Source organism: Gorilla gorilla, chromosome 3 (assembly GCF_029281585.2).
Source record: "Gorilla gorilla gorilla isolate KB3781 chromosome 3, NHGRI_mGorGor1-v2.1_pri, whole genome shotgun sequence".
In the NCBI taxonomy this organism is placed as follows: Eukaryota; Metazoa; Chordata; class Mammalia; order Primates; family Hominidae; genus Gorilla; species Gorilla gorilla.
This window is the reverse complement of record NC_073227.2, coordinates 9,814,025-9,839,876: the sequence shown is the minus strand read 5'-3', so window position 1 is coordinate 9,839,876 and position 25,852 is coordinate 9,814,025. Positions and strand designations below refer to the sequence as shown.

The following is a 25,852-nucleotide window of genomic DNA, read 5'->3' as shown; positions in this document are numbered from 1 at the left end:
CATCGGCTCCAAGCCGCTTCTCCTCAGGCAGGTCCGCGTTGCCCGAACTCTGCCCTGCCAGCCCCATTGTCTCTACTGCAGACCCTACTCATCCCTCCTCCTGCCAGGTTCCCCTTAGGTTCACTCACCTCCCTGGAAGGCATGCTCTGACCCAGGCCACGCTTCTCTGACCCCTCTCCTTGGCTTACCCACTGTTGCTCTTAGCTCCTGTGACTTCAAGTGCTGCCTCTGGGCACCAGGCTCATCGGCCATCCACCTCCACCGGGGGTTCCATGGATGTGTCCTGTTCCCCAGGTCTCCTCAGAAACCCCGTCCTCCCTGGAGCTTAGGTAGGACCGCAGCCCAGTCAGTGCAAGCCACCCACCACCCCAGGCTTCTTCCTCACCGCTTCTCAGCCCTACCGCTGGAAAGCAGCCCTTCCCCCGTGACCACGAACGCCACTGTGTCTCCTTGCCTTGCTCCTTCAATCCCCCTCTGAGAGCAGCCAGAATGACCCTTATGAAGACAAACCCAAAATCTCTCCCTGCCCCCAAGTCCTTCCACCCTTCTCATGGCCCACAGAGCAACCTCTATCCAGCTTCCCCACCTGCCACACTCCTCCTGCCTCACCCAGCCCCGGGGACTGCTTTCCAGGGACACCGCTGGCGTTCCTCACGCCTGCTGATCCCAGGCCTGTGGCACTTAGGAACCCGACAGTGTGATGCACCTGCCGCCGGGCCTGGTAGGAGTCCAAAGGCCCAGGGGAGGCACGGGACCCAGAGGATGGGGCAAAGTGGGCAGGACTGGAGCCATCACCTCTAGGTCTAAACCCAAACATTGCCAGACACTAGCTCTGGGGTCCCAGGCCACAAATGGTTACACAAAAGTCCCTGTGCGCCGTCCCCTTGGCTCCTGTACCCTGTATTGTAGCAGCGCTGTCTCACCAGCCTGCTTGGAGTTTGACGCGAGTCTAGCCGGGTGAGAAGCCCGTAGGGCAGCGGCGAGCAGTCTGTGCTGTGTTAGCTGGTGGTTCAGCAGAGTTGGACGCGAGTCTAGCTGGGTGAGAGGCGTGTAGGGCAGTGGCGGGCAGCCTGTGCTGTGTTAGCTTGGGGTTCAGCAGAGTTGGACACATAGTTGAGTGAGAGGCATGTAGGGCGGGCAGTCTGTGCTGTGTTAGCTTGCTGTTCAGCAGAGTTAGATGTGTAGTTGGGTGAGAGGAGTGTAGGGCAGCGGCAGGCAGCAACACAATAAACCAACTAGATCTAACACACAACCAGACATTCTACCAAGAACAATAGCAACATATACATCCTTCTCAAATAAGCATGAGTCATTTTCCAGGATATACCATCTGTTAGGCCACAAATTAGGTCTCAATCGATTTTAAAATGTAGGTATCATACAAACTCTTCTCCAACCACAACAGGATAACGTTAGAAATCAATAACAGAAGTAAAACTGAAAAATCCACAAATTTCTGGAAGTTAAACAACACACTCTTAAACAACCAATAGGCCAGAGAAGAAATCACAAGGGAAATAAGAAAATATTTAGAATGAAAACGAAAACACAGCAGACCAGCACTTACAGGATGCCGCAAAAGCAGTGCCACAGGGGAAGTTCATAGTTATAAATGCTTACACTAAAAAACTAGCAAGATCTCAAACCCGCAACCTAACTTTACAACTTAAGGAGCTAGAAAAAGAAGAATAAACTAAACCCAAAGCTAGCAGAAGAAAAGAAATACTGAAGGTTAGAGAAGAGATAAATGAAATAAAGAACTGAAAAACAATAGAGAAAAACCAGTAAAACCAAAAGTTAGTTCTTTGAAAGATCAACAAAATTAACAAGTCTTTCACTAGATGGACTAAGAAAATAGAGGGAAAACTCCAGTTACTAAATCAGAAATGAAAGTGGGCACATTACTACTGACTCTATAGAAATAAAAAAAAATTGTAAGAGAGTACTATGAACAACTGTATGCCAACACATTGGATAACATGGATGAAATGAACAAATTCCTAGAGACACAAAATCTACCGAGAAACAAATCAGGAATAAACAGAAAGTCTTAACAGAATTATAACTAATGTGGAGATTGAATCAGTAATCAAAAATCTGACAAAGAAAAGCCCTGGACTTGATGGCTTCACTGGCAAATTCTCCCAAATATTTGATGAAGAATACTGATTCTTCTCAAACGCTTCAGAAAAACTGAAGGCGAAGGACTACTTCCTAACTATTCTATGAGGCCAACATTATCCTGATGCCAAAGCCAGACAAAGACACTATGAAAAAAGAAAACTGGGCTAAGTGTGGTGAATCACACCTGTAATCCGAGTACTTTGGGAGGGTCAGGCAGGAGGATCACTTGAAACCAGGAGTTCAAGACCAGCCTGGGCAACATATTGAGACCCCATCTCTACAAAAGAATAAAATAGGCTGGTGTGGTGGTGCACGCCTGTAGTCCTAGCTACTTGGGAGGCTAAGGTGGGAAGATCACTTGAGCCTGGGAGTTCCAGGCTGCAATGAGCCATGATTGCACCACTGCACTCCAGCCTAGGCAGCAGAGCAAGACCCTGTCTCTAAAAAAAAAAAAAAAATTTTAAAGAAAGAAAACTACAGGCCAGGGCCAGGCACAGTGGCTCATGCCTGCAGCCCCAGTACTGTGGGAGGCTGAGGTGGAAGCTCAGGAGTTCAAGAACAGCCTGGGAAACATGGGGAAGCCCCATCTTTACATAAAATACAAAAATTAGCTGGGCATGGTGGCATGTCCTGTAGTCCCAGCTACTCAGGAAACTGAGGTAGGAGAATGGCTTGAGCCAGGAGGTATAGTCTACAGTAAGCCAAGATTGCATTACTGCACTCCAGCCTGGGCGACAGTGCAAGACCCTGTCTCAAACAAAACAAAACAACTACAGAACTAACATCCCTGATGAATATAGATGTGAAAATTCTCAACAAAATACTAGCAAACCTAATTCAGCAGCATATTAAAAAAAGGATTACACACTACGACCAAGTGTGACTTATTCTTGGAGTACTAAGATGGCTCAACTGAAAATGGATCAGTGCAATACACAACATTTCTAGAAGGGGAAAATCCCCCACATAACCATCTGAATTGATGCAGTGGCAGCATTTGACAAAATTCAACACATTTTATGATTTAAAGAAAAACACTGAACAAACTAGGAATAAAAGGAAACTGCCTCAACATTACATAATAAAAGCCATATACGAAAAACCCACAAGGAAGGGTGCCTGTTTCCCCACTGCTATTCAGCATAGTACTAAAAGTGCTAGCCAGAACAATTAGGCATGAGAAATAAATGAACTAATAAATGAATTCAGCTAAGTAGCAGGATAAAAAATCAATACATTGTTCATGCTAACTAACAGTGAACAGTCCAAAAAGGAAATTATGAAAACAATTCTACTTACAGTAGCAGCAAAAAGAATAAAATAAAATATTTAGGAATCAGCTTAACCGAGGAGGGTAAAGACTTCTGTACTGACAACTACAAAAAAATTGCAGTAAGAAATTAAAGAAGACATAAATAAATAAAGAAGACATCCCATGTTCATGGATTGGAATATGTCAATAGTACTCAAAGTGATCTACAGATTTAATTCAATCCCATCAAAACCACAAAGCCTTTTTTTCTCAGAAATGGAAAAACCCACCCTGAAACTCATATAGAATCTCAAGGGATCACAAATAGCAAAAGCAATGTTGAAAGAAAAGAAGAAAGTTAGAGGACTCACACTTCCTGATTTCAATACTTACTACAAAGCTACAGTAATCAATAATTTAGTAATCTGGTAAACTCACTATAAAGTTACAGCGATCAAGAATACAGTAATCTACAGTCTGTTGTCATACCAGTGTGGTACCCTGGACCTACATGTCTATCTTTATGCCACTACCACACTGGCATAGAGACAGACACATAGGTCAATGAAATAGAACACAGAGTTCACAAATAAACCTTCACGTATATGGTCAAATAATCTTTGACAAGGTGCTGAGACTGTTCAGTGGGGAAAATAATAGTCTTTTTGACAAGCGGTGTTGGGAAAACAGGACATTAATTTGCAGAAGAATAAAGTTGGACCTTTTGCCTCACACCATATACAAACTACAAAAACCTAAATGTACAACATAAAACTGTAAAACTCTAAAAAATAATAATAAGACAAAGCTATACAACTTTGGATTTGGCAATAATTTCTTGGATATGACAATAAAAGCATGGGCAAAAAACAATGTCAACAGAGTAAAGAGGCAACTCACTAGATGGGAGAAAATAGTTGCAAGTTGTGTATGTGATCAGGAATTAGTATCCTTAATATGTAGAAAACTCCTAAAACTCTACAATGAAACAAAAAGCTGATTCAAAAATAGACACATGACTTGAATAGACATTTCTCTAAATAAGTACTCAAATGGGCAATATGTATATAAAAATGCTTGATATCACCATTCATTAGGCAAATGCACATCTAAACTACAATAAGGCTGGGAAACAGTGGCTCACACCTGTAATCCCAGCACTCGGCGAGGCTAAGGGATTGCTTGAGCCCAGTTCAAGACCAACCTGTGCAACATAGTGAGACCCCCCCCCCCACCACATCTCTAAAAATAAATAAATAAAAATAATAAAAATAAAATAAAATAAAATTTAAAATTAGCCAGGCCTGTATTTCCAGCTACTCAGGAGACTGAGGTAGGAGGATCACTGGAGCCCAGGAGGTCAAGCCTGCAGTAAGCTATGATTGCACCACTTATACTCCAGCATGGGAAATGGAGTGAGACCCTGTCTCAAAAACAAAAAACAAAACAAAAACCAAACAAAACTGCAATGATATACCACCTAACACCATTAGGTTGGTTACTATATTAATAAACAAACAAGCAAACAAAAAAACACACAAAAAATCCAGAAAATAACTAGTGTTGGCGAGGATGTGGAGAAACTGGAACCCTTCTGCACTGTTGCTGGGAATGTGAAATGGTACATCCACAATGGAAAACAGTACGGTGCTTCCCCAAAAAATTAAAAATAGAATTACCCAGCAACTGAATTTCTGCACATATACCCCAAAGAATTGAAAGCAGGCTCTCAAAGAGATATTTGTATGCACATGTTCATGGCAGCATTATTCACAATAGCTAAAACATGAAAGCAACCTGTATTAGTCCATTTTCATGCTGCTGATAAAGACATATGCAAGACTGGGTAATTTATAAGGAAAAAGAGGTTTAATGGACTCACAGTTTCACGTGGCTGGGGAGACCTCACAATCATGGCAGAAGGTGAAGTGCACGTATCACATGGCGGCAGACAAGAGAAGAGAACTTGTGCAGGAAAACTCCCCTTTATAAAACCATCAGATCTCGTGAGACTTATCCACCACCACAAGAACAGCATGGGAAAGACCTGCCCCCATGATTCAATTACTTCCCACTGGGTCCCTCCCACAACATGTGGGAATTGTGGGAGCCACAGTTCAAGATGAGATTTGGGTGGGGACACAGCCAAACCACATCACAACCCAAGTGCCCATCAATGGATAAATGAATAAGCAGAATGTGGTATGAACAATGGGATACTATTTAGCCTTAAAAAGGGATGAGATTCTGACACAGGCTGCAACACAGATGAATCTTGAGGACACTGCACCAAGCGAAATAAGCCAGTTGCTAAAAATACAACTACTACAGAATTCCACTTATATGAGGTAGTTAGAGTAGTCAAAATTATAGAAACAGAAAGTGGAATGGTGGGTACCAGGGCCAGGGGAAGGGAAATGAGGAATTATTGTTTAATGGAGACAGAGTTTCAGTTTTACAAGATGGAAAGAGTTCTATACAGATGCATGGTGGTGATGGTTGCACATCACGAGTGTATTTACCACCACCAAACTGTACACTTAAAATGATTAAGGTTGTAATTTTAAGTTATATGCATTTTACCACAATTTTTAAAAGTTGAAAAAAAGACAGAAGTGAGGGCAGTGGTTGCACTGGGGAGAAGGAGGAGGGCAGTTACTGGCGGGGGCTTTGGAGGGGTTTTTGACACAGTGTTCTACTTCTCAAACCAAGTGGCAATTACATAAATATTGCTTTGCTTTTTTAAAAAAGATTGTGGCTTTCTTCTTCCTAGAAGACTGTGTGTTGTCCTCTTGTCTAGCGTGCTTTGCTGATAGAAGCTGCCCCATGGGAGAGCCTACATGGCTGGGAGCTGAGGGTGCCTCTGCCCAACAGCCGACAGAGAGTAAGCTCGGATGCAGACTTCCCCAGGCAAGCCTTCAGATGAGACCACAGATGCTGTGCCATTGTCCTGATTGCAGTCTGGTGAGAAGCCGATATGCAGAGGACTCAAGCCATGCCTGGATTCCTGACTCATGGCAATGGTGAAATACTGAATGTTTTTTAAGCTGCAAAGTTTTGGGGAATTTTGTTATGCCCCAATAGGTAACAAATAATGCTATGTACAGAATCCTATGTTACTACTTATTTTATCTTGTGACTTTGAAAAAAATCGATATTTGACTATTGCTTGGCTTTTATCATTGTAATTGATAGGCTGCTTTCATGATAACTGCTTTTGATGTAATCTGAGTGGTTTTCTTTTTCACTTTAAAATTTTTTTGTCTTTTGTATTCTGTAGTTTTACTCCTAAATGTAGAAGTGTAGTTTCATCGTCTTCCCCCAGCTCAAGTCTCACAGTGTTCCTGAATCTCAGGATTCACATTTTTCATTACGTATAGAACTTTCTTAGTGATTATCTTTTTAAATACTGTTGCTTCCTCATTCTTCTAATCATTCAGAATGGAACCCTCATAGATGTTTGGGATCTCCTCATTCTGTCATCATGCTCTGCCTCGCATCAGAAGTAATTTCTGCATATATCACAAATTCAGCTCTCAGCTGGGTCTAAATTGCTTTTTAAACTCACTCATTGAGTTAATTTTAGCAAGCATGGTTTTTCATTCTACATATTCCATTTAGTTCTTCAAAACTGCCTATTCTTCTCCCACTCCCTTGCAATCGTATTCTTGTTCATTTACTTCTTTTATTCCTGTAATTCTTACCCATGTTAAACATGTTTAATTAATGTTCTCTTTTTTGCTTGATTCACCTTTTGAAGGCCTTTGGTGGGGGAGTCCGTTCCTGCTGTTCACACATCTGCTGACTTCCCTCATGTGGTTCTTTCTTTGCATGTTTTGTACTTTATGATTGTAAATTCATCTTCAGTGGGCTTTATGGGTAGGAACTGGAGGGGGCTAGATTGATAATGTCTATGTGATTTTGTTTCTATCACTGTGCCTGCTTCTGTCATGGGCTTCAAGGGTATTACTAGCCTGGGCCCAGGTTTTATATCAAGTTATTTGCTGCAGGGGTGGTAGAGCCTGGACTGTGAAACCTGTGAAAATTCGATACCTAAGCTGGGCACAGTAGCTCATGCCTGTAATCCCAGCACTTTGGAAGGCCAAGGTAGGAGGATCACTTGGGCCCAGGAGTTCAAGACCAGCCTAGGCAACACAGCTAGACCCTGTCTCAAAAAAAAATTCAATACCTGAAGTCTAACAAGGCTCTGAGTCCTGATTATCAATTGTCAACAAAACTGTTTCTGTCTCACAGAACCACAATAGGCAGGCAAACACAGAACCATCCTATTGTCTTCCTGTTCCTGTGGGCACACTCATTCACATCTCTCCTGACGACATAGCCCTTTGACTGCCCTTGTTCCAGTTCCTGATTCACATGGATCCAGGGAGGCCTTGTCTCCTTTCCCATGTGAGTGTGGAGACTTAAACCCCGAGGGTCCAGACGAACACTCTCCTGGGCTGCTGCCCTTTGGCTCTCACACTTTAAGACCTGTTTTTCAGCCTTCTGTTTGTCTCTGGTTCCTGTCACATCCCTGACCTCCTTGTGAGCTCAGCTCTGCATCAAGTTTGTTGTTTCTATCTTGTGCTCACAAGTTCTGTTCTGGGAGGCTTTTGGGGTTAGACCATCACAGGTAAAGACAGAAGGGGAAATCTACTTTTGCACCATTTCTAAGATCAATTTCTAGGCTTGTTTTCAGAACATTTGCCATCCCCCTCTGTTCTGGTTTGAATAATTGTCCCCTCCAAAATTCATAAAGTTTGATTGTCATTGTGATGATCTTGAGAGGTGGAACTTTTGAGAGGCGATGCAGCCACGAGGGCTTTGCCCTCCTGAATGGGCTGGTGCTGTTATCATGGGAGTGGGCTTCTTATCAAAGGATGGGTTCAGCACCCTTTTCTTTCTCTCTCTCTTTGCCCTTCTGCTATTCTGCGATGTGATGATGCAACAAGAAAGCCCTCACCAGATGCAGTCCCTTGAGATTGGACTTCCCAGCCTCCAGAACCATAAGCCAACAAGCTTCTGTAAGCTGTCAGTTACCCAGTCTGCAGGAGTCTGCTATAGCAGCACAGAATGGATGAAGACATCCTCTGTATCATTTTGCAATCCTACAAGAAAGGTGTTCTTTTGTACTCATTTCATCACTGGCTAAACTGGACTCTGGAGGGCTAAAGTAACAAGGCAGGTCTGTCTGCTTCCAGAGGACCTGTCCTGCTGCGACAGTTCTGGGCTCCCCTGGGCTTTGTGGCATTTTACAGCTTGCAGTCATCCTGCAAGGTAGATGTTACTTCTCTTCCCATCTTATGGCTGAAATCAAGCCTTACAGCAGTTATACAAGTTATGTGGCAGTTTTCAGCGATTGTATTAAAAAATATTTTAGGTAGACAATGTGGTGTATATACGCAATGGTATACCAGTCAGCCTTAAAAAGGAAGACAATGCTGACATATATGACAATATGGATGAACCAGAAGGGCGTTATGTGAAAAACCCAGGCACAGAAAGACAAATGCTGCACGATCTCACTCACAGGTGAAATCTAGAAAAGCTGAACCCACAGAAGCAGAGGGTAGAATGGTGTTTACCTGGGGCTGGGGCTGGGCAGTGATGTTGGTCAAGGGATACAACATTTCAGTTACATTGGAGGAATATGTTCTAGGGATCTATAGTAGGACATGGTGACTGGAAAACTGCTAAGAGAGTAGATGTTAAGTGTCTTCACCACACCAAAAAAACAAAAAGTATGTGAGTTAATGCATGTTAATTAACTTGATTTAGCCATTCCACAATGTATTCATATTTTAAAACAAGTTGTAAACAATATATACAATTATTATTTGCCAATTAAAATACATACATTTAAAAATATTTTAGATATTTGTCCATTTTTGTTTCAAGTTTACTTGCTGGTCATTTTATTGTTAAAAAATTCTTGGTTGTTTTTGGCTGGGCACAGTGGCTCATGCCTGTAATCTCAGCACTTTGGGAGCCTGACGTGGGTGGACCACCTGAGGTGAGGAGTTCGAGACCAGCCTGACCAACATGGTGAAACCCCATCTCTACTAAAAATACATTAAATTAGCTGGGCGTGGTGATGGGTGTCTGCAATTCCAGCTACTCGGGAGGCTGAGACAGGAGAATTGCTTGAACCCGGGCGGCAGAGATTGCAGTGAGCTGAAATTGCACAATTGCACTCCAGCCTGGGCAACAAGAGCGAAACTCTATCTCAAAAAATAAAAATAAAAATGACCATTTTTTTTTCTGTGTGTATATGACTGACAACACCGGTGGTTTCCTTTAATACCTCATCGACGTTCCCAGGCACTTTTTGTATTTGAGGCGTGTGAATAGGGTGGCCCTTGTCTTGAGCGTGATACTGGACACACCGACCAATAAAATGGGGGCCTTTGGCTGCACACCAGGCGCTCTGGGTACTGATGAGCTCGCCCCCGACTCCGTGCCAGGAATCAGAACGGTTGCCCGGGAGAGTTGGCAGAAAGAGGAGGAACCGGACGCAGTGATCTACCTGGTTTGTCCTGGTGTCCAGTAACTTGGAGTTCTTCTTTCACACGTGGCTGGCACAGAGGAGACACTCATAAATATCCGAGTTGAATAAAATAGTCCATTGACGTGGAGTCGCATGAAGCAGCATTCGTCCATCCAAAACGCCGATGCTTCTTTAGAGTGGACTGAGTTTTCCCCCAATACTAGGTTGTCCCACGCGATGGACAAAAATAGCCCATGTGGCAACGGAGGCTGGCCGGGGGGACCTAGTGCCCACGCCTCTGGCATCCCCACCAAGGTGACTGTCCAGTAGCTCCCAGAACAGCCCATCCGTGTAGGGCAAACGCCATGAGCCCCTCCTGTGTGCAGGCACAGGGCAGGCCCAGGCACAAGGAGGCGGTGGGCAGGCACATGAACAGCCAAACACTGACCATGGAGGGCGGTGGTCATCTGCTCATCACAGGGGAAAGACTGGAGGTGGGAGAGGCAGGTGCCACCCGCAGGAGTTGGGACGAGCTGTGCACACGGCTGGGCACACGCAAAGCTGAGCCTTCTTCGTGAGCAACACGGTCACATTTGGGTGTAGGAATCTTGGCTGGAGTTGCCCAACGTGGGGAGCAGACAGCTCTGCAGCCAGGACCCCAGCTGGAGAAGGCAGCGCTTGGAACAAGCCAGGACAGTGGACGGACGGGCCGGGACCAAATAGAAGTCATGATAACGCGCTGACAAACTGTGCAGACGAACACTGTGTGCAGACGGAGGCCATGGAGAGTGGTGATGGGGAAGACGCTGGATCCCTGGCTGGCCTGCATCCCTCTCTGTTCTCAGTTGCCTGTGGAATTCCAGGGAGCTCTGCTCCAGCTACACTGCACATAAAAGTGGGCAGGAAGTGGATCCTGGAGAGGAACTGCTTTTCTGGACTGAGCTTGCTGCTCAGGGCAGCCCCACCTGCAGGACCCCAGTGTTTGCTGGACACTCAGCCACGTGGCTGCCTGTTGAGCTCTGCAAGTCCACGCGGGAGCGAGGAATTTCTCCCCAGAAGCCTCTCCATTTTATTCACCACCCCCTAGTAAATCACAACCTGACTTGCTGCAGAGGATGGAGTGCCTGGGACTCGTCTGACCCCAGCTCCCCTGGGGAAGTGGGGGTGGTACGTCCCTGCACCCGGCCACCTGCTGCCTTCTCATGGGCTGCCTGTCCATGCCGAGCAGACAGGAAAAATGCAGTGAGGTCCCTGCCTGTGCACTCCATCAACCACATCGTCCCTTCCCGGCAGCCTCACCTAGGCCCCTCCAGCTACGACCCCTCGTCCCCTGCACCGATGCCTGGCCTTGGAGGTTGCTGCTCATTTTTCTGGAATTTTTTCTTAGATCTCTGCAGGGCTGCCCCTCCCCCTACAAGGGCTCTACACGTGTTCCCTCCTTCAGGACTCCCACTGGGCTTCCCCGACAGGGCCCCACCCTCCCCAAAGCTCTGGTGACACCTGCCAGGTTTCCTCCAGGCCACAGCTCGGCAGCCCGATCTTAGAACAGAATGTGGCACGCAGGGCAGGTCTGGCTGAGGGCCCAGCATTGTCAGCGGGGTCGGAGGTCTTCCCAGGCCTCGAAGGGGAGACGTGGGCTTCTCAGGGCAGCCCAGGACGCGTCCTCACGAACCACAGCGAAACTACAGCAGGTGTCTCGCGGATAGGAGTCTGCATCATTCCGTCTCCATGCCGTGGTTTCTGAAATTATGCAACTATCTCAGCATTCCAGAGGGCTCAGAGTAGCCACGCGCAGAGGCCCTCCCCATGGGGTGGATGGAAGCGTCCACTCGCGACGCGAGGAATATCCCTGGGCCCCTCGGGAGAGTCTGCAGGGGCAGCCCCTGGGTGAGCAGGCCCAGTGCGGCCTCTCCCTGAAGGGACTTTCGGGCCCTCCCGGGTCGGGGCTTCACCGGCAGCAGGCAGGGCTTTGATATTAATGCTTAAAGGGAAAGCAGAGCTGAGCTGCCAGGACGTTGGTTGGCTACAAACCCTACTCTTGTTAAAAGAGAAATGGGGTCGGGGAGGGGGTTCTCCAGCCCTGAACTTCCCGGGCCGGGCAGGACGCGGTCCCTCCAGGAGTCGGGGTCCCCCCGCCTGGGGACGCACTGGGGCGGGCGCGCTTCTCCTCCCGGGGTCCCATGTGCCGCCGGCTCTCGGAGGGTAAATCAGGGCTCGGGTGGGGGCGATGGGGGGCCCGCGGCCTCGGTGCCCCTGGCCAGCCCCGGGGACAGCAGGACCGCAAGGACAAACTCCTCGGAGGCGCACGGGCCAGGCCGCGGGGCGAGAAGCGAGCGCGGGAGGGCGGCAGCTGGCGGAGCGGGAAGGGAGTGGGGCGGCTGCGGCTGCAGCGCGGAGGAGCGCCATTTACGTTCGGGCCCGCGCCGGGCGCTGACGTGGGCGGCCCTGTCTCGGCTTCCGGGCCCGGCGCCGTCCCGCAGGGTCCTCAGGGCGGACGGCGCTCCCGCCAGCGGCGCTGAGTCTGGCCCGACCCTGCCCGACTTCCTCGGGGACAGGCGGTTTAGAACGTGCGGAACACCAGGCCCGGGGCCTCCGCCGGGCTGCAGCCCCGCGAGCTTCCCGCCAGGCTCCCGCCCCGCCCCGCCGCCGCGTCCCGGCCGGGCGGGCCCTGAGCCGCCCGCGTGAGTCCGTGCGCCGCCCGCGCTGGGAACCAGGAGACCAACCGCGAGGCCCCGCCCGCGCGCGCCGCCGTGTCCCCGCCCGCGCGGTCGTCGGAGCGCGGCTCAGCGGCGCGGCGGAGACTCGGCACGGCGGCGGCCAGGCGCAGGCGGGCGGGCGGAGCAGCGGACGGCGCCGAGGCCGCCCCACGCGCCGGGCTCGCGGCGGCGCAGCGCGCCGGAGTGGTCGGGGCCCGCGGCCGCTCGCGCCTCTCGATGGGCAGCTCGCACTTGCTCAACAAGGGCCTGCCGCTTGGTAAGGCCGCGCGCGCGCGCGTTTCCGGCCGCGGGCGGGGGCGGGGCGGGGCGGGTGCCGCGCGGGCGGGGGGCGCGGGGGCGGACCGAGCGCGCGCCCGCGGGCCGCCGGCTTTGTGTGCGAGTGCGCGTGCGCGCCGGCGTCCGCGCGTGGCCGCGGTCGGGGGCGGGACCGCGGGAAGGGTCTTGCGCATGCGCGGGCCGCTGCGTGTGCGCGAGCGCCGCAGTCTGCTGTCCCCGCCCGCGGCCCGTGCAGGTGACACAAAAGGGCCTGTTGGGCCTCTGGGCTGCCCCGCCGGACCCCCAGCTCCACCGACCCTAGCCCCGTCGGACCCGGGACGGCATCCCGGGTCCCGATCCCCGGCCGCTACCCCGTCCCCGGTCATGACCCCGTGGCTGGGCCTGCGGGGCCGGGGTGGGGCGGGAGCAGTGCGCAGCTCGGGGTGTCCTGGGGCGCGCGCTCCCGGGCCACTCGCGGGAGCGCGCCTCCCGCCGGGAGGCCGCCGGCGACCGTGGCCGCGCGCTGTGGGGGAAGGGGACGGGGCGCGGGTGCCGGGTCTGACCGTGGAGGAGGCCGCCGCCCTCAGACCGGGCCCAAAGCGCAGCCCCCGGCGGTGACGCGGGAGGGGCCGGGGTCTCCGTTCCCGCGAACTCCGCGAGGTCCCGGACCGGCCCAGCGTCCCCACCTGCCCTTGCCTGGGCCCGCCCAGGTCCCGGGGCGCCTTCCTCGCGGGCTGCGGCCGCGGAAGCAGGGAGCACGGGCGGGCGCCGGGCTGGCCACCATCGCCATCTTGCAGCGCCCGCGTCCTGGGCCGGCCCGGGCCGCTGCGCGGAGCCTCTCTCTCCCTCGACCCGGCTGCAAAGGCAGAGTCCGTACGCCTGAGCCCCGGGCCGAGACTGGAGCGTTCTCTGGCGGCCTCCAAGGGCGCCAGTGTCTGGAAGCCCGGCCTGGGCCAGATCCCTTTTGCTGTCGTCTCCGTGATTGCCGGGACAGAATTCCCTTCCAGTGGGGAAAAGGGAAGGCGGTCGCGCCCTTCCCGGTGCCCTGAGTGGGGAGGTGAAACCCTGAGAGTTGGGGCAAGAGGGCCCGGAGCTAGGGCCGAGGCGGCGGGTGCGCGGGGTGCTCCGTTGAGCCCGAGCCCCCCCTCCCCCCTCCCCGGCCTCTCCACCGTTTCTGTAGGAGCGCGGCAGGGAGCACACGTCCCTTGGGAAGAAAACGGCGCTGGCGGCTGGGCCCGCACCGCGGCCGTCCTCGCTGAGCTCCTAGCGCGTGGCCTTTGCGCGTCTGTGTACCCCTCTGCAGCTTGGGGCAGGGTTGGGGCAGAACCGTGGGGTAACTATTTGCCGTTGCAGCTGAGGATGACAGCTGCGGTTTGGGGGTCCCCCTTTCTGTGTCCTGGAACTTTGTAGGGCGTGGCTCTGCCCTGGGCCTCAGCACCCGGCCTCCCAGGTCTCGCCTGCCTGCCCAGGCCTGGCCACCTCCCTCTGGGGTCTGGGTTTGGCTCCTGGTTGGCGCTGTCGGCTCCGCAGACGCCTTTTGCTCTCTGTGATTCTGTTGCCCATCTTTGAGCACCTGCTTCCATGCAGGCGTTCTCTGCAGAGCTCTGGGAGGGACACGCACTGGGGGTGGCATCTGGTCACTCCTGGGGGTGCCTCGTCCGCCTGCCCGGCCATTTTTGGGGTGTCTGCCGTGTCCCCAACATGCACTTCTTCCTGTCAGCCTTGACCAGGGCAGCTGTTAGTTCTGAGAGGTGGGCGTGTGGTTGGGGATGTCAGCGAGTAGGATCTTCCCTTTTATGCGCTTGTCATTAACCTGAGAACGTGGCAGTGGGGGAGGAGAGGCTTGGCCCGGGGTGCACAGGACTGTGGGCTGGTCCTGTCCCTCTGATGAGTGGGACGAGCCTTGGTCCAGTCTTGTGGGCTTGGCGCAGAGCCGACCCCCCGCCATGTCCTGGTGGGATTGGAAGTGCTGGCTGGTCCTGTCTGCCTCCCCCAGGGGCTGGGAGCCCCCCACTCTTTGGACATTTGTAGTGTAAGGTTCCATTATCCAGCAGACAGCCACTGTTAACCGTCACTCTTAATAAATTTTTTCTGGAGGAACCCTGGACAGAAGTAGTCATGCTCTCCAGGAAACGGGCCCCAGGCTCGAGAGGCCCAGTCTCTTCCCTCGGGGCTTAGAGGTGGCCGTCAAGCCACACCTGGTTCCCCACCAGCCTGGCAGTTTTTCTGATTTTTCTCCTCTGACTGTCACTTGCCCTCTCAACTTCCTGTGGCCAGTGCCCCCAGAATGTGACCTGGTCTAAGCTGACGGTGGTGTCGCTGAGCCAAGAGGCGTGTGGCTGGCACCACCAGTGTTGCTGAGAACTCTTCAGGCAGCACTTTGTGCCCAGCTGTGCCCTGGTGCTCCCCATGCAGTGCCCAAGTCAAAGGCGTGTGCCCTGTGAGGTGTTTACCCCGGTTGACTCACCTTGTAGAAGGACTTAATGTTTCCCACTCCACTCGGGGCTGGAGAGGGCTCCGTCCGGGTGGTGCTGACGGTGCAGGCCTGGCCCAGGGCCCAGGGGTGGCCAGGAGGTGGTGGAGGCAGCAGGCGGTGTCGTTCGGGTTCCGTGGTTGAACTGCATCGCCCGAGGGAACGCTGGTCAGAGCGCCGGGGTCCTCTGGTGGTCGCTGGATGTTGGTAGTTGTGGGTAAGAGCTCTGTGCCGGGAGTGTCTGGACCCCCAGGTCCTCCGTTGTCAGCTGCAGTGGCCGGAGCCCACTGCTCTCCCCCGCACTGGGTCGTGGTAACCCACAACGTGCCACCTGCGTCACTGACCGTCGTTTCCAGAAGCCCCTCCGGCCACACATTCCATGTGGTATCTCCCACGAGGAAATGTTCGTTTTTTTCCCTGTGAAGCCAGAAATTTCTTGGTGGCTCTTTGCCGAGCCAAACGTTACCCTTGAGTTGTCTCTCTGGGTGGCCCCAGGTGGTACCAGTTCTCACGGGTGTTGAAGGAGAGTGAGGATGGCCCTGAGGGAAGCCCAGTTGGTTTGGTTGGGGAGGCGTTGGGGCTTTGGCCCTGAGAGAGGTGTGGGCGGTGTTGGGACCAGGCCCCTTCTGCACCCTCCCCTGGCACCGCCATTAACTCTCCAGGCCTGGTGTGGCCCAAGCCACCCTGCCCACCCATGCTACCCTACCCACATGTGCCACCTTGACCTGCTTGTGCCATCCTGCCCGCCTGTGCCACCCTGCCCACCCGTGCCACCCTGCCCACCCGTGCCACCCTGCCCACCCGTGCCACCCTGCCCTGCCGCCCGTGTCACCCTGCCCGTCCGTGCCACTCTGCTATGCCGCCCGTGTCACCCTGCCCTCCCGTGCCACTCTTCCCTGCCGCCCGTATCACCGTGCCCTCCCGTGCCACCCTGACCTGCCGCCCGTCTGTGGTGTGGGGGCTCCTGGGCTGCCCTGTCTGCGTGGCTGGCAGGAGCCTCAGAGGCATCCGAGGCTGTCTCTCCAGTGGTGTCGTGTGTAGAATGTGTTGGGACGGGGAGGAAGGTGTAGCCCTGATACCCCACACGTGGTAGGAGCCAGGAAGGTGGTGTTCTGGGGGTTCCTGGAGCTCACAGGTTGTGTGCGTGTGCTCGCTGAACAAACAGGGAAACGTGCGGCTCCACGGATGTCCTGGAGAGGAATCTTGCTGGCAAATCCGTGCCTTTGATGGCAGCCCCTGCGCTGTGTCCTCTGAGCTGTGATGCGGCCCTGTAGGCCCCGTGGAGTGCGGTGGCTCCCTGGCTCACAGGGATGCTGCCATCCAAGGTGCCATATCGGCTCGTGGATGACTTGGGCAGTGTCTGTCTGGGGTGCTGTCGTCGGAGGAGCTGTTTCAACCTGTGGGTGACGGGCCATGTCTGTCTGGGGGAGGTTCTGTTGGCCCCGTGCTCTCAGCCCAGTGGCTCCATGCTGCTGTGCGGCTCCCTCTTGGGGGCCTGCCTTCTCTGCCATTGCAGGGCAGGGCCTCAGTTTCCTCTGGGCGGCAGGCAGCTGTATCTCAGGACTGGAAGGCTCCGGGTCAGGCTGTGCACAGCCTTTGTTCATGTCAGCCCCTGGCTGGGCAGCACCGCCAGGCCCTACTCTTTGGGCCTCCAGGCCTGGACAGCCAGAGGGGGCATCTTACCAATGCCCAGATGGCTGCCGGGGACTCACGGCAGGGCAGCTTTGTCACGAGAGGGCCACTCGAGCCCGGAGTAATCAGGGCTTATGGGGACAGGGCAGGGTGAGGGCCGGTGAGACTGTCCAGCCTTAGGGTGCCCTTCTGGTGGTCGGGGAGCCCTTCCTGGGCAGCGGCTTTAGGGGCTGCTGTGGGGAGGGGGAAGAAGGTGGGGTTGGTGAGGAGGGGCTTTTGGGACACTGTCCTGGTGGAGGCCATGAGGGAGGGGAGCGGACCGGTTGGCCCAGCAGGGCTGGCCGGTGGAGGGACGTGGAGGGTTGGTAGCTGCCGAGCCTGGGTCTGAGCAGGCGGGGATGGGGACCAGGTGCTGAGGCTGGGGAAGGAACGGGGGTAGCTGCTTGGTCCTGGCGCATCTTGGTGTCCCCTGGGACTTCCTGGAACCCCCCCCCCCCCCAGTACCCAGAGACCCGCTGTGGCTGTCTGGATCGGGGCAGGTCCCACCCCGTGGTGGCCCCCCAGTGTGCCCGGGCAACCCCGGTCCCTCTCCAGACCAGAATGGACCGATGCCCAGTACACACGTGGATCAGGGCCAAGTGGGCAGGCGTGGCCAACAGGAGGGAGGATCCGGCAAGCAGATGGTGATGTGCATCCAGAGACAGGGCGTTGACATGTGGCCAGGAGGCTCTGGGGTCATCGGGTCGCCACCGTGCAGCCCCCTGGGACTTGATACCTCCAGAGAACCTGGGGGCTGCTGCCCCTCACCTCACCCCCATTTACTTTAAAATCAGTTTTTGTTTTAGAGCAGTCTTAGATTTACAGGAAAATAGGAAGCACAAGCTTCCACGTGCTCTACACTCACTTCCCTTGTGGGTCCGTTGAGTGCTTTCTTACAACATGAGGTTAAGCGTCTGCAGGGTGAGAACCTGGAGACTGTCCTCGTGTCGCTGGGCTGAGAGCCGTGTGCGGCTGTGAGTTTTTGATGAGGAAAAGCAGTGTGGGTCCTGGATTTGGACAGCACAGGCCCCTCTGGGAGCCGTGTGCCTTCACCTCGGAGTGTGTGGGGGAGGTACAGAGCTGGAGCCCTTGACCCTGACCGGCCAGCCAGGAAGGCCATAGGAGGCCAGCTCCCTGGTGTGAGGTGCGCAGGGCCTCTGGCATTGCCCTAGGTGAGGGCTCCAGGACTCGGACGCTGGCTCTCAATGGGGCAGGTGTGGCCCGGCAGGGGGCGCTTTGTGGGTGCACAGTGGCCCCAGCGTGGTGCAGATGGTGGGCAGACCTACCCCAGGGCTGTTTCTGAGACAGAGGTCCCTGGAGGAGAACCAGGTGCTGGGCCTCAGGTGTCTGTCCTGAACTGGAGCAGCCTTGGAACAAGGAACCGCAGGAAGTCCCTGTGGCATGGGGTGCAGCACCTCAGGTCTGGCAGGGCTAGCCCAGGGAGTGCAGGGCCCCAGGAGCCTTGCCGCAGGTTCCTCAGCTCGGGAGCTCATGGCCTCCTCACTGCAGGGTCCTTTCAGGAGGGCCAGCGTGGCCTTCACACATCTGCTTCCTCCTCAGAGCCACAGGTGTGGGCACGTACTGGCTAGTATAGATAAGCATTGAGCGGCATTGATGGGTATCGATGAGCCTCCAGGAGCAGCGGCTGGTGCCATGCTGCTGTGGGCAGTATTGAGTATTGGCCGGTCTTGACGAGCAGCAGCCGGTACTGGGCCACCGTGGGTAGCATCGATGAGTATTGACTGGTATCAGTGAGTATCAGCCGGTATCAATGAGTATTGGCCCGTATCAATGAGTTTGGCCAGTATTGATGAGTATTGGCTGGCATTGATGAGTATTGGCTGGCATTGATGAGTATCGGCTGGCATTGATGAGTATCGGCTGGCATTGATGAGTATCGGCTGGCGTTGATGAGTTTGGCTGGGCGTGGGTGGCGCGGTACCTTGCCCCCTGGCCAGGCTGGCTCGTGGGTGAAATGTGACATTCAGGCGGTTTTCTCCTGTCCTTTTAGTTTGTTTTTATGCGGTATCCGGGTACCACGGGGAGATCTGGCATCCAGGGCAGGAGGCTGCAGCGCAGGTCATGGGGGCCCAGGCGCAGGCGATGGGGATCCCGCTCCACAGTGTTGCTCTTGGGCCCTCCGTCGGGGAGCCCCACACAGCACCTGCCATGAGGAGTGGTGTTGGGGACCCTGGATGGGAGGTGCATGTGTGGGGCTGCACCCCAGCCCCTGTGATGGTGTCTCTGGAAGCTGGAGATGGTCGGCATGTATGCTTGAATCCTGCAGAGGGAATTAAGGGTTGGAGATTTGTCTGCGAGGCCTCTGGCAGGGGCGGCCTCACAGCACACTACCAGGGTCCTAGGCTTGGCTGAGTGGCCCCTTCTGGCCTGGCAGGCAGTCATCTCAGCCCACACCTGCCACGCTGCTGGGCTGGTGGTGGCCGGCTCCTGTCCTGGTCAGCCTGATGTCAGCTGCACGTTGGGGTCAGCCTCGGTGCTGTGTCTTCATGCCAGAGCAGGGGCCAGATGTGGGCAGCTCAGTGACACCCTCCCGAGGGCTGGGCGATCATGTGCTCTCCCAGCACCCTCTACTTTGCAGGGCTGCGTCCCTGGAAGGCTTGGCCGTCTCAGGTGCCCCCTGCCCCTGTGCATTCAGCCATTGGGGTTTGTGCCCTCGGCTTCCCGCCAGGCCCTGGCCGTAGCGGTCAGGAAGAGCTGAGCAGTGATTTTGGGAGAATCGAGGGGAGCGTCGCCAGGATGCACCGAGGGTCGGAGGTGGAGCCGGCGCGGCTCAGGGCAGGCAGTGCCAGGCTGGATGCTGGAAAGCCAGCAGCACCTCTCCCGGTGGCTCCTGGGAAGTTCCACGTCCTTGCCTGGTCACAGAGGCCCGGGAATCAGTGACATGAGATAGAAGCTTCCAGAACAGGAGGCAGAGCCTTTCCGCAGTTTCCCTGCCCACAGCACACACCCTGTGCCCTCCGCCCCCTGGTTCTTGGACACTGGGGGACATCTGGGTGCGGCTAGAGCCTGTGGGGGTGGCCGCAGCCCTGGGGGACTGTTCCCAGGAGTAGGCCTCGGGGCCACAGGGGCGCGGCCTCGGGCCTGGCACTGCGACCTCAGGGTGAGCGCCCTTCGTGTGTGCGGCAGGAGCTGGGGCCCCTGGCTGGCAGCAGGCCCCCGAGTCCAGGTAGGTCCCAGACAGCAGTCCCGGGTGTGGCAGATGCAGTGAGGTCCACTTCTGAGGCGTTCCCTGGAGTCTGTGAGTTCTGGTCGGACCTTCGATGGCATTTTAATGTGTCTCTTGTGTTTGATTTTTAGTAAGACTTTGACCCCGACGCAGGCTTCAGTGATTGCCGCGGATCAGAAGCCTGAGCACTTTGGCTCGAGACAATTAAGGACGTGGGATGAGGCTCCGAGACAGGACGCGGTTCTGCCTGGGGATCCTGAAGATAAAAAGCTTTGAAAAGTCGAATTCATGGTCGTGGAAGCTGAGCCCATATTAAGAGATGTCAGGTTGGTAGGGGTTCCTGGCGTCGGCGGCAGAGTGAAGCCGGCCGGTCTCTGCGACCGTGTGGAGGAGGCACTGCCTCGGATCAAGTTGAGGGACCTGGGCTGCATGGGCGTCGGGCCCGACTGCTGCCACCCGACCCCCAGTGTGCTCTGGGCGAGGACAGGTGCCCCTCGAGGGAGGGCTTCCTGCACACCTGGTGGCAGAGCACAGCTGTGGTCAGGCCTGTCCGTGGCATCTGCTGTCTGTTTCTGTCGGAAAGTGTCTGAGAGGCACGGAGGGCCTCCACGTGGAGGCCGCCAGCACGAGGGCAGAGCCCCACACGGAACCCTGGAAATGTCAGGTGTCCACCCGGCTGGCCCAGGAGCAGGGCCATGGCCCCTGTGGAGCTGTTCCTTGTGGTTGGTCTGTGTTCTCTGGCCCAGAAGTGCGTGCGGTCGGAAACAGCCTTGGGCTTGGGGGGTGCTGCAAAGCCTGCTTCAGCACAGGCCGTGTGACTGTGAAGCCTCCTGGGTGTGTCCCCAAGCCTGCAAGGGTGGGCTGTCCGGGGAACCCTGGCACGGTGGTCGGGGGCAGCTCATGGGTGATGTGAGGAGGCACCTTGGGTGCCTGAGCCTGATGGGGCCTGGTGTCTCCACCTGCTCCCCCCTCCCCACCGTTCAGCTGAGGGACCCGGTTCCCACTCACCCAGCACCCGGAGTCCCCCACGCGGTTCCGACGAGGGACCCGGTTCTGACGAGGGACCCGGTTCCCACTCACCCAGCACCCAGGAGTCCCCCCAGGCGGTTCTGACGCAGCCGAGCGGTCTGCAGTGATCCCGTGTGTCCACGCCTTCCTCATCAGAAGTGAAATTCAAGGATACTGAGACCGGATGTCTATCCACTCACTCAGAAACAGCAACATAAACCTTTCTGCTCACGAGAAGTCATCACCACCACGCACAGCGGGGAGGGAGGCCACGTGCAGAGGGAGGCCATGTACAGTGTCACTGGGCGGCTGCGTATGGTGCTCGTGGGCAGCTCCCATCCAGAGGGAATGAAGGAACAGGCGAACCAGGACGCGGTTTTGACCGTGCAGACCTCACGTTTGGGATCTGGTTTCCTATCTTGAAGGAAAGTGGGTGGAATGGCCAGTGGCTCCTCCGAGGACGCCAGGGCGCGAGGACCTCACGGGAGGGGCATGGGCCCAGCCGTACTGGGAGCCCTCGGCTTTGGGGTGGTCAGTGGAGACCCATGCCCCGTCCCCTGCAGGCGTGTGCTGCAGGCCCACTGCACCTCTGGGCTGTCCACCAGAGCATTTCTTTTCTCTGCCATGGGTTCCAGGAGGCACTTCCTGCTTCCTGGATACTGGCAGCTCGGTGGCCTCTGCTCACCTGCAGGCGGATGGGGCGGGAGACTGGGCCGAGCATGCTTGTGGCCGCGGCCACTGGAGAGCCTGCTGGGTCACTCTTCTCCTTGGTTCTGTCCTGCGCCTCCCCTCCTGCTGGCCGAACGGTCCTGGGTACTGCTTGGTCTCCTGTGGCCGGTCTTTGGTGGGGCAGGGAGGGACCGGCTGGGCCCTGGCCCCAGCTCCGCCTCTGCCCAGCTGCCGTGGGGCTGACAGTGGCCCCACCTGGTGCTCCCTGCCTGGCACGGGGCGGTCGGGCGGTCGGGCGGTGCCTGGAAGCTGCCATGCTTCTGTGACACCTCAGAGCCCTTATTTCTCCAGTTGGTCCCGGTGAAGCTTAGTTGCGTCATACGCGAAAGGAATGGGTGTTAATGATCTTTAATCATCTGGTTCTGGGAAGGTCAGGGGCACAGAGTGGACTTTAATAGGTTTTAACCCTTTTCTTCCTTTGTTCTGTTTCTTTTCTCTTCACATCTATAATTGAAAGTGATGCCAGGCAGAGGGTGGGGGGGCGTCCTACGTGAAACACTGGTGACCCCATCAGGGATTCCGGGCAGCCACGTGGTAGCCCAGGCAGGAAAGGGACAACCGTGTTCCCAAAGTCCCGTGCTGTCATCTGTGTCCTCCAGTGTCCTGGGTCCCTCCTGTCCCCCTGCCTCATGGAGCTGCCCTGGGGTCTCGGATGGTCTGGGAGGGTCTCGGGGAGTCTCAGAGGGTCTTGGAGGGCCTAGGAGGGTCTGGAGGTGTCTCGGTGGGTCTGGGAAGGTCTTGGGGAGTCTCAGAGGGTCTGGGAGGTTCTCGGAGGGTCTGGAGATTTCTTGGGGGGTCTCGGAGGGTCTTGGAGGGTGTGAGAGGGTTTCAGAGGGTCTGGGAGGATCTCAGAGTCTGGGAGGGTCTCGGAGGGGCCTTGGAGGGTCTCGGAGGTCCTGCGCCCAAGGGAGATGGTAGTGGGTGTCCACAGTCTGTGTCCACTTGAGTCAGCGAGCTGAGGCACACACGAGTTGTCTTTCCCGTGGATTTTTAATTTACTTTTTACAAATATCACAACATATAGACCAGAAAACCCCCGGCGGTCGGCCCTCGTTGGCCCGCGTGCAGTGGGTGGCGTGGAGTGGGTTGTAGCCACGGGGCCGCAGTGGTGCAAGGCTGAGCACTTGCCTCTGTCTTGCAGGCGTCCGACCTCCGATCATGAACGGGCCCCTGCACCCGCGGCCCCTGGTGGCATTGCTGGATGGCCGGGACTGCACAGTGGAGATGCCCATCCTGAAGGACGTGGCCACTGTGGCCTTCTGCGACGCGCAGTCCACGCAGGAGATCCATGAGAAGGTACCACCATGTGGTCGCCTGGGGCTGGCAGAACCGCACGTTGGGGGGAGTCGGGGGGACGGGAGCACCGCAGGCCCGGGCCACAGCAGGTCTGGGTGCCACTGGGGCAGGAGCGGCCTCTGTCCCAGTCGTCCCGCGCCGTCAGGAGGTGGACACGGGGTTTTCCCTGCACACCATCAGGAGGTGGACATCGGGTTTGCCCTGAGCCCCATCAGGAGGTGGACACGGGGTTTTCCCTGTGCCCCATCAGGAGGTGGACACCACGTTTGTCCTGAGCCCCATCAGGAGGTGGACATTCGGTTTGCCCTATGCCCCATCAGGAGGTGGACACGGGGTTTTCCCTGAGCCCCATCAGGAGGTGCACACTCGTTTTGCCCTGTGCCCCATCAGGAGGTGGACACTCGGTTTGCCTTGTGCCCCATCAGAAGGTGGACACTCAGTTTGTCCTGAGCCCCATCAGGAGGTGGACACCGGGTTTGCCCTGAGCCCCATCAGGAGGTGGACACCGGATTTGCCCTGAGCCCCATCAGGAGGTGGACACGGGGTTTTCCCTGAGCCCCATCAGGAGGTGGACACGGGGTTTTCCCTGAGCCCCATCAGGAGGTGGACACGGGGTTTTCCCTGAGCCCCATCAGGAGGTGGACACGGGGTTTTCCCTGAGCCCCATCAGGAGGTGGACACCGGGTTTGTCCTGAGCCCCATCAGGAGGTGGACACTGGGTTTGTCCTGAGCCCCATCAGGAGGTGGACACCGGGTTTGTCCTGAGCCCCATCAGGAGGTGGACACCGGGTTTGCCCTGTGGCTTCTTGATTCATTTTCAGTTTTTTCCCAGAGAGCAGGTCCTCGGGATGCCAGCTTTTGTGGCGGGGGTGGAGTAAGGTGCTTCCCCCGGCCCCAGTTGCTCAGCGGTCTTCACACGGGCGGTCTCGGCATTGCCTGCGACCTGGCTTGGGTCCAGCAGTGAGCAGCCTTTGGGCAGCTTTCCTGATTTCATGTTTGCTCAGGAGACCCACAGGCTCCTCCGTTATGAGAACTAGGTTGGTCTGGCTTCTACTTGTAGCCAGGGATCAGTGATTCAGAGCAGCTTTTCCCTGAAGACAGACGAAGAAGCTGGGCCCCCAGGAGCTCACAGGATAGGGCCAGGCCCAGGCTGCAACCTGGAGAGGCCTAGAACCTGCAGGAACGGGCGGGCCTTGCCAACTCTGGCCTGGGGTGTTGGCTGTTCTGGAAGAAGTGGCTGAGAGGCTGAATTTGGCTTTGGTGGCATCACTGGCCTGCTGGGTGTGGGGCCCTGCCGGGATATCCATGGCCTGAAAGGTGACATCTGGAGTGAGGGTGACCTGGACTCTGACGCGCCACACGATCGGCACCCAGTCTGCTGATGTCCAGGAAACCTTGAATCTGGATTTTCGGGGACCCCGCACTGCTGGCCCCAGGTGCCTGGCAAAAGAAGTAAGACGGCCCCTTTAGAGGAAGACAGCGTCAGCCCAGGCCTCGGGTCATTTCTACAAATCACCGTCTGGTGCGGGGTCCATCACATGCAAGCAGAGGTAACCAGGCAGTCAAGGAGATGCGGAAAACACAGAAGCCAGGGAAGCAGTGCCACCCGCAGGAGCTCCCCGTGCTGCCCACGAGCCGATCACCCCAGCCCAGCCCCCAGGAGGCTGGGCCAGACACCGACGAAGAGCTGATGACTCTGGAACGAGGCGTAGCAGCGTTAGGGGAGAAAATGAGATGCGGATCTGAGAAACGCCGAAGCTGATCAGGGGTACTGAGGGGCGGGTTTACCAGCTGACCAGGCAGCAGCGGACAGGAGGGAAGGAGAGAACGCGGGAGAGGGCGAGACGAGGAAGGGTCGCTCTTGCAGAAACTTCAGAACAGGAGAGGGAAGGGGCTGGAAGTGATGATGACAGCAAAACCCTTTCCACATTGGACGGAAGAAAACCTGATGTTAAAAATGCGCGTGGTCTGCCGGGAGCGTCTGCTGGGGCGTTCGCCCTGGAAGATTCTTCACGGTTTCTCACACGGGTAGATGCGTGCTTGTAATGCAGCCCACTGGCCACACTCCTTTATCCCGGAGACGCGGAACGTGCGTCCACACGCCCACTGGCCACACTCCTTTATCCCGGAGACGCGGAACGTGCGTCCACACGCCCAGTGGCCGCACTCCTTTATCCCGGAGACTCGGAAGGTGCGTCCACACGCCCAGTGGCCGCACTCCTTTATCCCGGAGACGCGGAACGTGCATCCACACGCCCACTGGCCGCACTCCTTTATCCCGGAGACGCGGAACGTGCGTCCACACGCCCACTGGCCGCACTCCTTTATCCCGGAGACGCGGAACGTGCGTCCACACGCCCACTGGCCACACTCCTTTATCCCGGAGACGCGGAACGTGCGTCCACACGCCCAGTGGCCGCGCTCCTTTATCCCGGAGACGCGGAACGTGCGTCCACACGCCCAGTGGCCGCGCTCCTTTATCCCGGAGACTCGGAAGGTGCGTCCACACGCCCAGTGGCCGCACTCCTTTATCCCGGAGACTCGGAAGGTGCGTCCACACGCCCAGTGGCCGCACTCCTTTATCCTGGAGACTCGGAATGCACGTCCACATGCAGACCTGCACGTCATGCTCCCTAGCAGCTTAACTCACCAT

At 55.9% G+C, this 25,852-nt stretch overlaps 1 protein-coding gene and 1 pseudogene across 8 annotated transcripts in view; one reads left to right on the top strand and one right to left on the bottom strand.

The window, feature by feature from the left end:
• Nucleotides 1–9,120: 9,120 nt before the first annotated feature.
• On the bottom strand, nucleotides 9,121–12,530 carry LOC101135745 (DNA damage up-regulated protein-like; annotated as a pseudogene).
• Nucleotides 12,531–12,696: 166 nt separating this feature from the next.
• Nucleotides 12,697–25,852, top strand: part of CTBP1 (C-terminal binding protein 1) — a 37,614-nt gene continuing 24,458 nt past the window's right edge. For 2 of the 8 annotated variants that reach the window (XM_063705160.1, XM_063705159.1), the window contains exons 1-3: nucleotides 12,697–12,836; nucleotides 20,298–20,492; nucleotides 23,045–23,199. In XM_063705160.1, the coding sequence (XP_063561230.1) occupies nucleotides 20,486–20,492; nucleotides 23,045–23,199 (162 nt within the window). In that variant the 5' untranslated portion in view covers nucleotides 12,697–12,836; nucleotides 20,298–20,485. Of the gene's footprint in view, nucleotides 12,837–12,994; nucleotides 13,092–13,375; nucleotides 20,167–20,297; nucleotides 20,493–23,044; nucleotides 23,200–25,852 lie in introns of those variants that run through there. The other 6 variants (XM_055384309.2, XM_031010005.3, XM_031010003.3 and 3 more) reach the window with 4 other exon arrangements.